This window comes from Magallana gigas, chromosome 9 (genome assembly GCF_963853765.1).
Source record: "Magallana gigas chromosome 9, xbMagGiga1.1, whole genome shotgun sequence".
In the NCBI taxonomy this organism is placed as follows: Eukaryota; Metazoa; Mollusca; class Bivalvia; order Ostreida; family Ostreidae; genus Magallana; species Magallana gigas.
The window spans coordinates 29,748,841-29,766,699 of NC_088861.1; the positions used below are offsets into that span (position 1 = coordinate 29,748,841).

Consider the following 17,859-nt stretch of genomic DNA (forward strand, 5'->3'; position numbering starts at 1 on the left):
CTGGCATTCCGTAACCTAGTGGTATTCCTCACCCAAAGTGTTTTTATTACATATAGTGAACAAATTTTATGACATCTTTCTATGTTATTCCATCTTCCAGTTTCAGTTGGTAATTTATGATTACACAGGTTCAAAATTTTGTAAATATGAATCATTTGGAAGTTTCTTAAGATAAGGTTCCTGTCCAAAGCTTTTCTTTAAAATTCTGTAATTCAAACATTTGGGTGAATTGTCTACATTCCTGAACAATATCTTGTAAAAACTGATTGATGAGCGTCTCTTTAATTTATCAATAGATTTTGATACTAGTAGAAAAATTTTGAATATTCCGGACATAGGAAAGACCACATGAGCTAAGAATATCTCTTAACATATTTCTACCATGGGTGCATAAACATTTATAAAAATAGCGATACATTACAATGCGTAAGTTTACAATTATCCGCCACTAGAAGTTAAGATTCATGCGCGGATCTAGAGGGGGGGTCGGGGGGGGGGGGGGTCCCGACCCCACCTGGAAAATGAAAATTTATTAAATTTACATAGTAAAATTATCGCGAAAATATGCCTCGGACCCCCCCCCCCCCTGGCAAACACAATTATCCTTCGGACCCCCCCCCCCCCCCCTGGAAAAATTTTCTGGATCCGCGCATGATATTGATACAAGAGTATTTTTCAAATACAGTGAATTCCTTTTAGTCGAATGTGGACATCCGGAAGTATTCTTTACCTTTTTATTTTGTTGTATAACTAACAAGACATATTTGTTTTGAAATTATTTTATAACATCAGTGATTAACTTTTCAAATATGTAACTGTAAAAGTTCGAATTTGTTTCTCTACAACAGTAATTTATTTTTGTTACCCTACCATCATTTTTCATTTACTTTCATATCGATGATGTCTGTTATACATGAAAAAGTTGATTTGAATTTATTTTATTTTATTACATACTTAGTTATATATAAATACAGGTTTTTTGCATATGTGAACCAGATGACACTACAAAACTTGTATCGGCCTCCGGGGCTGATACAGGTTATCAGCCCTAGGGCTGATACGGATCCGTATCACACCTTTTGCGGAACTTCTCTGCCTTTTTTTTCATTTCGGTTTTTTTGAAAAAAATAAAACATTTGTTAAAGTCAACATTTTTAATGCTGTTGAAAACTTCAAATGCTAGTAAATGTTTTGGAGCAGTAAATTTTAAAAGCTGATGAAATTTCGGTTCTGTTGCTACATGTTTGGTAAAACAATAAGATCCCATATTTTTATTTTATACATGTACAGACTACATGTACTTTCAAATAATAATTAAAATCAATTTTTTTAAGTTGATGTTTTTTTTTTTAATTTTATTACTAAGTATGTAATAAATATAATTATAGATACCCTTTTTCCATATCACAGCCTGTATCATGCAGCCCTCGACCAATATCATCCCTCAGGCCTTCGGCCCTCGGGCTGATATTGGAGTCTCAGGCTGATACTGACTGTGATATGGAAAAGGGTGTGTATTATTCTCTAGTATGTATATCTACATAATGGGGTTGGGCACAAGTTTTCTACTTACTAACGTTTTAAACATTATACATTTATTTCATGATGGTGAGGGAAATATATATAAAGATTTATTCCCCCAGAAAAAAAATCATATTTCCCTCGGGAAATATGATTTTTTTCAGAAAAAAAATCATATTTCCCTCGGGAAATATGATTTTTTTTCTGGGGGAATAAATCTTATATATAGAGAGAATAATACATACCCTTTTCCATATCACAGCTTGTATCAGCCCGAGACTCCAATATCAGCCCGAGGGCCGAAGGCCCGAGGGTTGATATTGGTCGAGGGCTGATACAAGCTGTGATATGGAAAAGGGTATCTATTATTATATTTATTACATACTTAGTAATAAATTTAAAAAGAAAACCCATCAACATATTGATTATTCATATCATTTGAAAAGAGTATGGGCATGTTCATGTATTTAAAAAAAAAGATATGAGTTCTTGTTTTAACAAACATGAAGCTACAGAACGGAATTTCATCAGTTTTCAACTGCACTTAAAAATGTAACTGAAAATGTTTTATTTTTCGTCTGTAAACATGCAAAAATGCCGAAGCGAAAAAAGGCAGAGGAGTTCCGCAAGGGGTGCGATACGGATCTGTATCAGCCCTGGAGGGCTGATAACCTGTATCAGCCCCGGAGGCCGATACGGATTTTGTGATGTCATCTGTATCACATGTGCAAAAAAACCTGTATTTATTACTAAGTATGTAATAAATCGCGATATCATAGGACGGGCTCATAAATTTGAATATGGAACGCCATAGCTGCGTAAAGGCATAATTGTAGCATAATGTATGTCAGATGTGGTTTCATTGTTTTAGAATGTCAACAATTTAATTATAAAATTATACCCTTCAAACTCCCGTATTTATATGTCGCTTTGGCATATCAAAGACAGGAGCATTATGGATCTAATTCTAATATTAGACTGGAATGTTACATAATACTACATATGTACAATATGCACACTGTAATTTTACTCCTAAATCTTTATGTCCCTACGAGACCTTCGTAATTTAAATGTTGACTGAAAATTCAAACATGGCGAATGAAAAAGAAGGAAACGTAAGATACCAGTGTCATGTTCATGAGAAAGACTTGATGCCATTACTTTGTAGTGACTGTGAATGTCCGGTTTGTTTTGATTGCCTGACCACTAACCATGCTGGACACAAAATGGGTAAATTGTCTGATTACATAGACGATAAAATCGATGAGCTAAATGACGTAGTACAGAAAAATGACTCAACGTGTTTTGATGTGAAGAGGATTGAAGAAAATCTACAGAAAAGACGACAAGAGGGGAAGAAGCAAGTTGAAGAAATGGTGCAGCGAGTCACAGCCACAGAAGAGGAGATAGTGAAAGAAGTAAAAAATGTCTGCCAGCAGACGATTGATCAAATAACAAATCTAGCAGCGGAAATCGAAAACCCAATGGTGAAAGATGAACAACTTTTGAATAGTTTTATGTCTTGTAACCTGTTTCGAAAAGATAGTGATGAAGATTGTATCAAGTGCTTCTTCTTCTACAATAAATTGAAAATGCTCGGCCAAACGTATGGTTCTGGTGGCCAAGAAGGTGTGCCGTTTACTTTGGTAACACGAGGTTTGTCGACTGAAAAGATCTTTGAACTGGCTAGATCTGATCATAAAGTTACGGACGACCAACTATCATCGGATGAATACTTGGAACAAAGCGACACACCGACAAACCCCCATGAATTAAAAACATGTAAAGGTGGTATTGAATGCTATGAATATAAGAAGCCGTTTACAGAGGGAGCAATTGATAGCATTACATTAATTTCAGGTGACAGAAGTATACTTCGTAGCAAAGATGCGTTATATCACCAATCTAGTACTGCCGTAGAAAAATTGCTAGACAATGTGGACCATTTTACGTACGTTTCCGAAACGGACGAAATTCTCGTTATACTGAAAGGACAAAGTAAAATTTATAGAAGACCCCTCTCAACGAAAAACAATAGGCTGTTCTTTTTTATGAGCTTCAGTTACCAAGAAGTTCTTTGCATAGGACATAACGCTACGGCTTATATTGTAGTTGTTTTAAAGGGATTACAATGTTTGGGGAATACAACTTACATTTGTACTTTAGATGATACCGGATGTGAAACAAAACCCACTCAAACATTTAATTCTTTAATGATGAGATTTGATCGCTTTAAACTTCTTAAATCTTCGTTTGTGATCATAGACACTTGCACCGTTTCTGTGACGAAAGGATTAACATTTGAAAGCCTGTTCAGTTACAGGGGGAAAATTGGGATTAACCTGGTATCAACGTTTTCCCCTGCCGATGCATGCACAGATCCAGATGGAAACTACCTTGTAATCGATTCTAATGACAACACAGTCCATATGCTGGATCAAAATGGAAAATTTTTACGGATCGTCATGTCCGCTGAAGATGGACTAAGAGGAATAAGGTCCATTGAGTTAGACATGTATGGGTGGATTTGGATGGGATGTAACGATGGAGCTATGCATTTTGTGAATTATCAGCATTTCAAAAGGACAACCCGGAAAGAAAGATATCTGCAAAGACAGAAGAAAATTAAAGCAACAGACATTTCGAAAACTGAAACAAAGCCAGACACGTTTTATTTACAAGAGACAAACACTTCTCAACCAACTCACAGTGACTGATAAACCAACATTTTGATAGTAAAACACGCACTTTATACACTTCAAACAACATAATAATTGCTTATTGAAAATCAGAACATGTATCTATTGGGTTTCTTATAAGAGTGTTTATTGAAAGATAAATTATAACATGTAAACTGGAACATTTATGAAAAAGCGTTTTTATCTCGTACAGAAAACTGTTTATTAGAAAAATGATTTCAAAAACTTCTCTTAACTGGATTAGGTCAATTCAGGTTTAGTAAATCGTGAAGCAATGACTATATCAACCAAGTTTATATACGACGTAAAAACTGGAATCTAATGAAATAATGGTAAAGATAAATTATTTTTAAGAAAACATCGAGAAATGATTTTTTTCCCGTATGCACTTAGCACTGACTAATCAATGGGTTTTTTTTATTTCGCAATTTATACTTTAGTTTATTTACACCCTCTGGATATGGTGTTAACAAACGTCTGCCTAACAAATATGCTATAATTCAAACTCGTGTGCTAGAACAATTTCAGTATAGTACAATGCATGTAATTAATGTTATTTTTTTAAACACGCAATGCAGACTTGACACACAACTGTGATAAATACCTTAAGTTTACCATAACTGATGTCCATTTAAATTCAGCTGTGTTTAATATTAAATTTGTATTTTTTGTTGTTCGAATGTCTTTAAATGCCACAACCTAAGCAATGTATATGAACTTAGTTTACCTGTAAAAGGGTTTTTTGAAATATCAAATCAACAACTGAGTGAGTGTTAAATTAATTAATTCTACCGTTACAGCTTACTTTAGTGATATTTTACTGCTTTATTTTTTTTAAAGTCATCACCAGATTTCCACCATACTGGTTTTAAGCGTTTGTAGAACGTTCTCTCGTTGTTATTGTTTCGATCGTTCTCTATTTGCAACCCTTTTAATTTAAAAAATAAATTTCATTAAAATTCAATCGAAAATGGATGTAAATATAAGTAATAAAAGATTTGCTTTCGACGTCGTTACATCAATGACTGCGTCAGGTGAGCAGAAAAGTTTCTAGTGTCATCATGCACTTTTTGAATTGACCCAACAACGTCAAAAACAACATGTCAAATATTCAAATGTTGTTAAAAATTAACCGAAGAAATTATGCCAAATCACGATATATATTAATTTATATGTTTACATTCTCCAGTGTATTTGTCGTTGAGAACACTTCGAATTGATTTGTAACGTACAGTTTATCACAGATCATCAACGCCGCAAATAAAGTGCAAGACTAGGCTCGCATAAATATCAAATTGAAAATATTATAAAAATATCGATAATTTAATATTTGATTAAACAATAACTGAAAAATATATAAAATAAGCAATAAATTATCATTCTTTTAGTATTATGAGTGATTAAATACGATCGGGCGTAATCAAATGTAGACCTTTTTGGATTTAATCAACCCCAGCCGTACTGTATTTGACCGCGCCTCATAATACTTATAGAATGTTTTCTTAATTATTCCTTTTAAAATAATCATTTACATTTTCCAGTGTTTTTGTCTATCTTATGATCTTTTTCCATTTTTATTTATTTTTGTCTTTTTGTGAAACTATATTATAGAAAATGACAATTTTTAACCGGGTTTTCCAATGGAAAAATCCGGTTATTAAAATGGTGAAAATGGCGGGCGGGCGACAAAAGGGTACCATCATTGTACGGATAACCCCTCCTACAGTTTTCAAGATAGGAAAGTGTTCTTTTGCAGATCATTTGAACATTTATCAGAGGTGTGAATTTTGCTAAAATTTTGATTTTTGATAATTTATGAAAAAATACCAGCTTTTGAACTTAGTCATCTTTGGCAAAATATTGCATATAGGGTACTCCATTTCTCTGGATTTGGTAGAATGTGTTTATCAATTTAGGGTTGACATGGATTATGGATACAGTTCACATAAAAGAAAAACCGGTTTGCTGTCACAGTGACAGCTTTTCACTTGTTAGAAGAATAATTTCAAATTTTGAAGAATGTCAGACACGCGGTTACATTCATCAAAAGTAGTGAAATGGCAAGGATTGATTTATTTTCATTTATTATTTAACTAGTCTTTTCTTTAGAGGATTTTGCCCTTTACAGTGGGGTTTGACTTTATCAAAATATAAAAAAGGTAAAACTTTCCTTTTAATTCTATGTAAATCCTTTCGGATTAACTACCCACCCTTTTCCTCTCTTTAGCAATGCAGAGGAAAAGATCGTTGATAGAGGTTTTGAGTGCACTTTAATTTCCCATTTACTTGTATTCAGCAAGAACAAAATCAAATCGAACATACCTATGACACATGTATACATACATTTAGTTCATTTTTTACGATGTTTTTGTCGACTGTGTGCACTAAAAAATGATGTGTTTTCTTATAAAAACACACTTTTATTTTTTTATTCATAATCTATCTTTTAAAGCATGTATGTAAAAGTTCAAAGATTTTTTCTCTCCAACAATAATATACTCTACATTAATTTTTCATAGTCAGTCATAGCGATGCTGTCTGTTATATACAAACGTTATATACCAAAGATCAAAACACAATCTATTATGGAACGCTACAGCTGCGTAAAGACAATGTGCATAGTGCTACAGGTACATGATGTGGTTCTTTGATGCCGTTTTCATTAGAATGTTATACATGGTACTTTCCCTGTGTTAGGTTAATATATGAAACCTTTTGGTCACTGTTATGTCCAAATGATGGTTTTGTATATAAGCCAGTGGGTTTGCTATATACAAAATCTAAAATGATCATTACGTTTATGCGGTAAACTGAACAGTAAATTCTACAGTAACATCAGTTAGTTCAATTTCAACTTTAAACTTAGTACTGTGGAATCATTAGAATTCGTGGTGGCTCAATTTTCGTTGTATTCGTGGGTAGCCCTTCCCCACGAATTTACATTCTCGACGAAAACAGATTTTGAAAGAGTTTGTTAATCTTATTGAAACTGAAAACCTACGCATCCACGAAATAACATCCCCATAAATAAGCAAAAAACTCACAATCCACTAAAATTGGCCTCAATGAATTTTAATGATTCCGCAGTATTTATCTTCTGTCATTTACAACATACATTCAACATTTTAAACTGTTGAACATTGTTTTTCCTTTTGTATTTATATTTTACAGTTAAAACATTTTGGAGCAAACCGCTTATAAATATCATAACTTTAATTTTTTTCAAACAATCAATTGGCAGCTCTATGTGATTATATAAAGCATACAATCCATGGGTCACGACTCAGGCACAACATATTTCAGCCCATTCAACAATTTTGATAACGAACAGATCACGAATCGAGTCATCGTCGGTGACCCACGTGTGATTCACATCGATTCTCTCCATCATCACTGAGGAAACTTGTGGACTCAAAACCGTGGTTTGCGACGATGCATGAGCACTAGACATGGTATACATAGGACGATTAAACAAATGTCAATCATTTTCTATAATCCAATCTGGGGCCTCGATCAATTCAGTTGATTGACAGGGTTACACTGACCAGGTAAATTTGAAGGTGGTGCTTATTTTCTTTGTCTTTAGACTGAAACAGAAAACCTCATGCGCAGACTTAGAGGGGAGGGGGGCGACCCCCAACCCCTGGAAAATAAAAATTTATTTAATTAATACAGCAAAATTGTCGCAAATATGCCTCAGACCACCACACCCCCTACCCGGCTAACACAGTATTATCCTTCGGACATCCCCCCCCCTGGAAAAATTTCTGAATTCGCGCATATAACCTGAAGCCTGAATAAAAACTGTTAAATATGTTACATGTACATAATGTTAGTGTGTGCAATTTTTTTGTTTTCCTTATTTGTAAGTAATATAATTGAACTTACTTTGACATCAAAGTCTTTCTCATGGTAAGTCTTTGTTTGCGTAGAGGCATCATTTGTGCTAGATTGATCCAAACGTTTGATCCACGGCTCTTTTTCATGCGGTAAAATAGACCGCTCTGCAGGAGGTTTATCAATTGGTGCAGCCCTAACCTCAGGGGAATTGAATGGCAACAATCGTCTGATCTTTGGCTTCCGTGGTGTTGGTGTGTTCTTTTGCCTTTCTCGTTTGTTGCTAACAGGTGTACGTAAATGCGCTTTACTAATAACAGTTTCCTTTATTTCTGAAAATAGTTCGTTTCTCTTCTCGTACAGTTTTGTCAATCTTGTTTTGATATCGTCGTCGATCCTCACGAGTCTATTAAGTTTATTTACACAAAATTTGCAAACATAATTTTTAACATTTAAACTGAGTTCTTTGAATATTCTTGAGAAATCTTCATGTGTTGACACTAATCTATACGATTTTTTATCTTTAATTGTATTTCTACATAAGCCGCATATTTTCTCGGGGTAACAAGTGAACTCGGCACCTGGTGAATTTGGCACCTGCGTAAATAGTGAAGTCGGCACCTGGTAAACTCGGCACCTGGTAAACTCGGCATCAGGAATCTGGTGAACTCGGCACCTCGATATTTTTTTTTATCATAACTATAAATAAAACATAGAAGAAATACAAAACCTCGTTATTTTTTTTATTATCATAACTCAGATATAAAAAAAAAACATCGAAGAAACACAAAACCATGATGCAATTGAGACAAATAAAAATTTCACGTATTCCGTGAATAAAAGCAGTTAAAAACAACTAACTACAAAGAGGATACTTATGATTAATATAATAATTAAATATAAAAACGAAGAAATAAGGTAGATTTGTGAACATATTAATATAATTACGTATACATAACATCAGAGGTACTGTACTTAATCATGTGTTATCCAGTGTGTACCTTGTTTAAATTGCTAAAACAACAAGATGACAGCGGGGTATTCCTAGTATACATGGAAGGGGCTACCAGGTGCTATTAGACGGTGTATTACCCGTACACATAGAAGGGGTGAGGTACTAATTATGAGGAGGTTAATGTAAATGAAGAGACCCTGTCAACACATGGGCTTCCAATTCAATTCTTTATTCACTCAAGACCAGTTCACTGGTATTTGAGGTTCAAAATCAGTATATACAAATGTACACGAATACAGTCAAGGATCACATGTACAGTAGAAGTAATAATGACAAAAAAGGTTAAAATCACAATACAATAATCACTAAATTAGGCAAGGATTTGGAAACAAGTAAACACTTATATTAATCCGTTTCCTTAAATATAATTTACAAATTATAAATCACTGAGGTGCCCAGGTTGGAATGTCTTTGTAATCACGTTTACGAAAAATTTACGTCTAAACAAACAATGTGTATGAAAAAAATATGTTATGGGAAAAAAATAAGATGCAGGGTGAGTAAGATAATAGAAAAGATGTAGGATGTGTGAGAAATGTTTATGTTTGAAAACGTTTTGATGCTGAAATAAATTTGTGAACTGCTTTGAAAATTGTTTCATTATTTGCTGAAGAAAGATTTGTATCCCCATATAGTAATATGTCGACTTCGGTATGGAAAGGTATAGTATCCAGGTGCAACATTCTTGCATTGGTATATATAGGGGGCATTCAAGAAGAAAGTGTTAGTTAGTTTCGGGTTTACCGCATGTGCAGAGTGGGTTGTTAACTATATTGCGACAGAAAAGGTGATGTTTTAAAGTGCTGCATTTTAGTCTAAGCCTGGTATGAAGAATCTGATCTCTTTGCTTTGCTAATATCACAAAATACAACTCTGATTTCTTTTCCGGAGTCAAGAGCTTTGCCTATGTCATTGGTGATATCTATTAATTGATTAACTGTGGAATCACCAGGTCTGAAGCCTGATTGATTTTCACAAATGATATTGAATTTCTGAAAATATTCGTAAATGAAAAATTTTTGAACGATGTAAATTTTAATTGTAGTCACATCGTTCGAAAATTTTGCCAGTAATAGAGAGATTTCCATGTTCGGATATTTTCCCTGAAAGAAAAACTGGCAGTTCATATCATAAGTATTGTTTTATATAATTTTTGTGTGTCTTTCTTAAAAACAAGTGTACAAATGCTTCTTTCTTTCTAAATAATATATAATAATCGTTGTTGTTCTTGAAAGGATTTTAATGAATTAAATTAGACAAAACTGCAAAATGAGTTAATTGAATATACAACTACAAGCAATATTATAGTTCACACAGAATCAATAATTTCAGTGGCAAGTGAAAAAGTTGCTCTTTAATGGTAAAAAAAAATGTAGTAAACATACTACAATGCAAGAAATTAAGGACATGATAAGAAAATGATTTAAAAACCACAAAATAATCATTTCTGATATTCAATCTGTCTCCTTTAATTATTTCTGCCTATAGTAATTATTGTATGTATTTTTACTACATTTAGCAATAATGTGGTTATATGGATTAATTGTCTCAATTCATCTTTTAACTGGACCTATTTTCTCCGTAATTAGCTTGGGAGCGCCTCTGATATGCTCATTGATGAATGTGAATAATATGCGCCAAGATGAAACTAAACTGGTCATATAACAACCAAATGTGCAAATGTTCATAAAATTTTCATATTTAGAAAGATAAATTCTTACAAAAATTATATCAATTCAAAATATATGTTAAGCCAGTAGCTAGTGAATTATTTCGTATCAGTTGATAAATGTGGTCGTAAGTAATAAGTTACATTGAAAAACCCACCTTTCTTACATGATAAAGATGCAGTCGTATACATTGTGTAATCAATTTTTTTTTTCAAAAATGTGTGTCTAGAAACAAAGAGATAAATGAATACTATGCAAATGCCGAATTCACCAGATGCCGAGTTTACCAGGTGCCAAGTTTACCAGGTGCCGAGTTTACCGGATGCCGAGTTCACTATTCTCGGTGCCGAGTTCACCAGGTGCCGGGTTTACCAGGTGCCGGGTTCACCAGCATTCTTTTCTCGGTACCTTTTTCCGCCATTGACCTCCCATGTGTATCGACTAACGTATCTCCCAATACAGAAGAGCATCGATAAATGTAAAGGGAGATTTCATTGGATAAGATAAAGGTCAAAGAGTTTTTGCATATATAATTAAAAGCACACTGTTTTTTCTTGGTGACCCACGGGTGATGATGGAGAGAATCGATGTGAATCACACGTGGGTCACCGACGATGGTGCTCATGACAATCATGCAATTAACTTATGTCTTTTGATGCTTAATGTGACGCCATGTCTTTTAGCACTATGACAAGAAAAAACTAGTGTTTGACAGAGACTAATTTTTCTGCTATTGAAAATAGTAATTAAAAATTTACTTGTACTTGGTTATGTACAATACCAAACGCGCTGATTACCAGCAGTCTGTCAAATTCACATGACGCCGATCATCCATGAAAACGTCCTTTTATTAATAAAGATCTTGAGAATATAGAGAACATAGAATTAAATTGAATCAAATATTGCGTCCACGATTTATAACCTTAGTTATCATATTTCTTTGAAAATATCATCACGAGCCGAAACCAGAAAGGGAACAAGTACAGACAACTCTGGTACATGCGTAGCTTGTGCACTTTAGCAGCTGATCCCCAAAGTAATACAAACATACGCTTATCACTATTGAGTTGTAAAAGTCAAAAAGGTTAATATAAAAAGATTTGGCCTCCATTTGCTGATTTGACTCCCATTTGGTGGTCAATCGCCCATGTGATACATGTACTTCTAATATGAATTTATCTACCTAATGGTGGTTTAACTTTTTTTCATCTCAAATTACATATTTTTGGGCATTATGTCAAATAATAGGACAAGTAATTTGGCAAGTTAATTTTAAAATATTACATTAAATATTCTCTTTTTAACAAATTATTTGTGTGGGTTTATTGAACATGCATTTAAAAATATGATCACATGACATGGATTGCATGCAGGAGGTCGTTATAAATCAATGTGTCTGTGTTTGTTCATACGACTGATTTTTTTCGGAATAGGACATAATCTCAGTTATTTTGACTTCTACTTTCAATTTCATCATATGGAAATTTTCGAAAAATGAAATACATAGAAGAAAAAATACAAAACAAAGATCTTCACAGACAGACATACCAAATGGGGGTTGAGTGGGCCGGGGGTCAAACCTGATAAATGGATTTTTCGAAAACTTGGGAAAATGGTTAAGGATGTCAAATAGAAAGATTACAATTTAAGTAACACATTTGTCTTTAATTTTTAAAGCGCTAAGCATAGCTCAGCGCTTTATTGTCGTTAGACTTCTACTTCCGGTGCAAGGAATAACCGCCCCCTATGAACAGAAGTTTACATCATTTAAACTGGTTAGGGAACCAGTTTCAGGAGCTGCACGGGCTAGTACGGGCTACTGTGAATTTGATGTACAGGGCTTACATACATCATTGCAGGGGCTGCCACGCAGTGATGAGGAAATATATCGCGTATACAGAAACTAAAATGTTATATACATACATGAATATCTTTTACAAACAGAAGCTGGGTTAGCGCTTTTCAGTACTATGAGTACTTTGTTTTAATTATTCTTAGTAACTTGTTATTTTGAATTTTAATTGTTGATTTAAAAGTTTAAAATTTTTAAATAGGTGTATTTTAAAAGTGAGAGCACATGGCTTAGTGGTCATGGGCGTTAGGCCAGTAACCGAAAGGTCGCTGGTTCAAACCCCGCTGTGGTCAATTGATGTTGTGTGTTGTGCACTTAGACAAGGCACTTTATATACATTGCCACCCAGCTGAAATTGGGTACCAGCTTACGCTGGGGGTTAACCTGCGATTGACTGGTGTCCCATTCAGGGGGAGTCCAATGACTCTCATCCGCTTAGCACCACGGAAACCTGGGATAAGCACCGGCCTTATGTGCCTTCATGGCACGGAGAAGGATTTAATTAACTAACTTATTTTAAAAGTGAACAATTTTTTTTAAGTACATGTTTATTGATATATTTGGCCAAATTAATAAAATATCCATGTTCCTCACTTTTACTAATTTGGGGTTGGCTGCCATTCAATCCGCTTGCGGTGTACCTATATTCTGTCTAAAACTATAGTTTTTCGATGAACCTTTCAGTTATTGAATCTTTGAATTTTTGGTGCTACACAAAACAATGAAGCCCATGTGTGATATCTCCATTCTGTGGAGTGGTTACATATAAAGTAAATTTGACTATTTTTTTTTCAGATCATGGCAAAGTATGGAAGTAGTCATAGATCATCAATAATTTCTGATCCCACCCAGCAAGCAATATGTAAAGCTATGCTTAATGGTAGGACGAGTTTTGTACACCATATGATGAAGTCAGACCAGTACAAACAAGCTGTGTTGCAAGAAGTGTTTAAGCACATACACAAAGAAATATGTGAAATTTGCAGAAAAGAAGAAAATCAACTTCACTATCATACAGAAATTGCAGACTGGGAGAGTCTTTTGCATTATTTAAAGGGAAAAGCCCCTGTCACTGTTAGGCTCTTACAAAGTGTTTTATTGAAAGATGCATCAGAACAAGAAGTGAAAGGTCATAAGGTTATAAGCCTTTGCACAGGATTTTCAGTCTTTTTGTATAGCAGAAACCACACTCTATCAAGACTGCAATACACAATTGGACTGCTGTTGGATCAATGTGGAGCCACAAAAGAGGTAGGTTGATTATTTGGATAGTTTTATTTTTCATCTTACAATTGAAGGAAAACAAAATATTAATTTCTATCTCTTTAATTACTGTTGTTTCAGTGTTTGATATTGTACATAGATTGAATTTTTATTTTTTATATAGGCTATATCTATATTGCATGACCTAGGATTCTCGGTTTCACCAAGTGCATTGCATAGGAAAAAAAGAGACATAGTTCTGAAACAAGAGGAGAGAATTGATAATACAGTTGCAAGATATGTGTCCGAGAGGCGAGATATTATGACTTGTGAGAAAATCATAAAGGACTATGAAGACACAACCTATCAGCTGACTGAAAAAGTGGAAGGTCCAATTCAAAGTCCTAGAATACCAGTATGCAACATGCACTGTACTTTGTTATCAAATGGGTGTGGTGCACAACTGAATGCTTTTACAACTTTAGAGCTTTGGGATTGCTCAAGAACAGCTTTTTCAAGTACAAAGCTTTCAAGTGAAGTTACTTTTTCAATGAATTACAGAAACATGCACACTACTAGTGCCATGCAAAAACCAGAGACTGTAGTTTTTGATACAAGAGTGAACAAGGTGTCCAACACAGAGACACTTAACTCATCAGGAAATCAAGAAAACCTTGTGGCATATTTAAAGAAGAAGATGTTAAGAAGAAAAGACAATCCATGCATACCCATTGAAATTCTGGGGGACAATGTCGACATTCTCATTACTCCTGCAAATATGACTTCAGACAGACAAAGGAAATCATGGCATTGGTTTCTCCTTCTGGCAACCCAGAAGAGAATAATTGATCAGGAGCTCCCTACAAATAAGCCTGTAGCCGACATAGAAACAATCAGTAGTTGTGTGTTTTTTCCATCTAAAGTGGAAATTCTTGATTTTCAAAGAAATATTCAATTTCATGTTGCTAGAATCTTATCAAATTTTATTGGAGAACTCAAATCATTCGAAAAACTTCTTCCAAACTATATACCACACCCACAAATTGAAAAAACGTCCCAGAAATCTGTGTTTATAAACTGTGACTTAATTGACGAGAGTGAAAATTCTTCCGATGGAATGATTAGAATAATGCAGAGAGTTCACTCTCTAGCTGTGCCATTCATTGACGGAACCGTTGAAAAAGTAGTTCTAGGAGGTGATGTTTTGACAAACGAACGTGCTATGAGTGCACAACAAGCGATGAGAAACAATGAGTCAAGCTATGAAAAGCTTCTTGGTGTAATACATAGACCTGAGGGACTGCACAGACAGATGAATTTTCTGATGGTATCATGGGTTGTAGTTGGTTATCTTTGTGAGTTTTGTTTTGTTCTTTCATCAGTTTGTATAAAGTTTTGCATGTTAAGAGAAATTTCAATTTCAAATCTTATCATACATCATGATTTCATAAATTTTAATTTGCTTTGCAAAAATTTTCATGCAAGACTTTATTAAATGTTTCATATTTTTTAGTTCTTTATTCTAGCTTGCAAGTTGGTTCAAATCATTGTATCTCAAAATTTTTCTTTCCAAAAAAAGGTTGGATAAACAAATATATTAAAGATAAATTCTAATTATAACTCACCAGAACATAAATAATATCAAATATCTGGCATTTTGAATAAGCTCTTCAATTTAGGTATTGCTTGTTTTTAAAAATCTTATGGGCATACTCATTTAAGATTTTATTTTTCATAGAATGATAATTTAAAAGAGAAAATTTTTTTGGAGGGGAGAGGTATGAGATCAACAACTAGATTTGGCCAAAGTACATGAATTAACTATGGTATTTGTTATTGTCATTGTTTGTGTTTACACATTTTTATTCCATTGTGTTTAGAGATGTTTCACCATTGAAGTTTGAAGGTTACAGTTTTTGGTTTACTAATTTCTTGGGTAAGTCAATTTGTTTTGGCAAACATCAGGTATCAAAATGTTTATGTAAAAAACATGTTGATTAATTTATTTATTTTTTGGAAACATAGAACTAGGTAACGATTAAGTTAAAATTTTTGTATCAATCATATATTACAAATATTATACTTGAGTAAGCAATTTAACAGTATAGTGTTGAAAATCAATATGTGTCAGCATGTCAGGTTTAGATATTTTCAATTTACTTCAGAGTGTATATCAAGAGTTTTACAAAGAAGAAAGCAGCAGCGATGGGGGCAGTCTCTATCAACTTAGAAACCTAATCAACAGGAGAAATGTATCTGGAGCAGAGCAGGTCACTAAAGATTTCAGGTAATAGATATGTTTGTATTATCTTTATGTTTAAAAACATAATTTTTCCATTTTACGTTTGCTTAGATACTTTTATGTTGGCCAAACAAGATTATGTGCAATTTGTCCAGCTATAAGCAAGATACAAAGCTCAAAGGATTTTCTTTATTACCTATTTAGGTCACACATGAACTTTGTGGTGGATGCAATGAGTGGATATGTGGTTGCAGCATTTATGAGCCTACACAGCATGAATGATATGGATGACAAACCTGGCAGCTTTCCATTATTCTCCCTCATGAATGAAAATCAGAAAACAGACTGGTTATATGATCAAGCCGATTTAGTAATGGATGTTCTAGGAGTTAAAGATACAACATATATAGATGAGCTAAACGAAAACATCAAGCAGTTAGATATAGACTGTAATAAACTTTGTGAAATGAAGAGTGCAACTGGTTTTCAGTGTGCATTGTGTGACAAACACTATGTAACAGAGGGCCACTTCAGGAATCATCTTAAAAAGAAGCATCAATGGCAGTTCCATGAGAGTACTTTGACAAAAAGATCCGACAGTGTTGTATCAAGTTTTATAAGGATGGCTCTATTGCTAGTCGACACTTGTGATGCCTACAGGATGGGAGACGGTGAACGTTGTCTTCGGAATGCTAAATTTGAATGGATGTATGCAGGTGCGCTTGGACATACAAAATATAAGTTGTGGCTGTGGAGATATATTGCCTACATTGTTGCGATACTCAGCCCAAAAGAAAGTTTCGAATATAAATGGAACATATGCCAGAATTTGATGGGAGGAGTGGACCAAAATATACCGAATGATAACTGTGTGGAACTACAGATCAAAAAGATAAAATCTCAGCTGAACACACAGGGTTCAAACAAGTCTTTCAATTCTGCCAAGGTAGTTACAATGTCCACACAAGTTATTGATAATATGAAACAAAAACTTATGCAAGTAAACAATACAGTGAGAGCTGGGAGGAAAAGACCACAGGTGGACAAATCTGTGGATATCGGTCGAATTGCAGAATGTGTACTCAAAAATGGACACGGTGTTGTAAAGGATTGGCCATCGTTCAGTAAATTTAAAGACCCACTATCCAAGCTTGATCCTAAATCCTTGCATCAGTGGATGGACAAGCAGAAGAAAATTGCTTCTAAATCACTGCAGTGAAATGTTAACATTGGTCCTTTTTCACCTAGACTCTCTTGTATGTTTTGACTGAATATACATGTCCATATGTTATGTGTTAACACACAATATCAATATTACAAAACTTATTGCATTGCAGTATCTTATTATCAATTATGTGATATGAATCAGAACTATTTCATTGATACACATATCTGACTGTATGAATATGTTGCAGTGATTTTCAAATTAACTTATAATTTATAAGGATTAAAATCTCTAATCCTTGGTAATCGTAAAGTTGCAATGTTTACTTTGACCAATAAGTATGACCTTGTCCTTTATGCTAAAGAAAATAAACCAATTCAATTTTATGTTGTTGCTTTGAATGGGTCAATGCATTTGCAATTCCTCTTGGGTAATTTCTATACCATGTACCAGGTAATGAAATACATGTACTAGAAACTCTTCCAACAAAAGATATTTCAGTTGGAAAAAATCTGGTAATCCCTATTTAATTTTGAAAAAAAAATGCATGCAAGTGTATTAAAATATTTTACTACATGTACTTTTATTAGGACGAAAAGATATCGCACAAAAAAAAATTAATTTGAAATTTCATCGCTCCCAGTTATTTTTTTCC

General features: G+C 33.9%; 1 protein-coding gene across 2 annotated transcripts; it reads left to right on the forward strand.

Annotated features, from left to right (window-relative positions):
* Nucleotides 1-12,789: 12,789 nt before the first annotated feature.
* Nucleotides 12,790-17,572, forward strand: LOC105328186 (uncharacterized). 2 transcript variants are annotated; one of them, XR_010709576.1, is made up of 5 exons: nt 12,790-13,845; nt 13,982-15,152; nt 15,678-15,733; nt 15,963-16,084; nt 16,244-17,572. XR_010709576.1 is itself a non-coding variant. In XM_066072013.1 (5 exons), the coding sequence occupies exon 5, from the start codon at nt 16,251-16,253 to the stop codon at nt 17,256-17,258; it is 1,008 nt and encodes a 335-aa protein (XP_065928085.1). In that variant the 5' UTR covers nt 12,802-13,845; nt 13,982-15,152; nt 15,678-15,733; nt 15,963-16,084; nt 16,244-16,250; the 3' UTR covers nt 17,259-17,572. The 2 variants fall into 2 exon arrangements, 1 of the variants encoding a protein (XP_065928085.1); XM_066072013.1 differs by having other exon boundaries at nt 12,802-13,845.
* The last annotated feature ends 287 nt before the right edge of the window (nt 17,573-17,859 follow it).

What these genes read in the sequence shown, in the direction of transcription:
- LOC105328186 (XM_066072013.1), top strand. Translation starts at nt 16,251, where the DNA reads ATGAACTTTGTGGTGGATGCAATGAGTGGATATGTGGTTGCAGCATTT.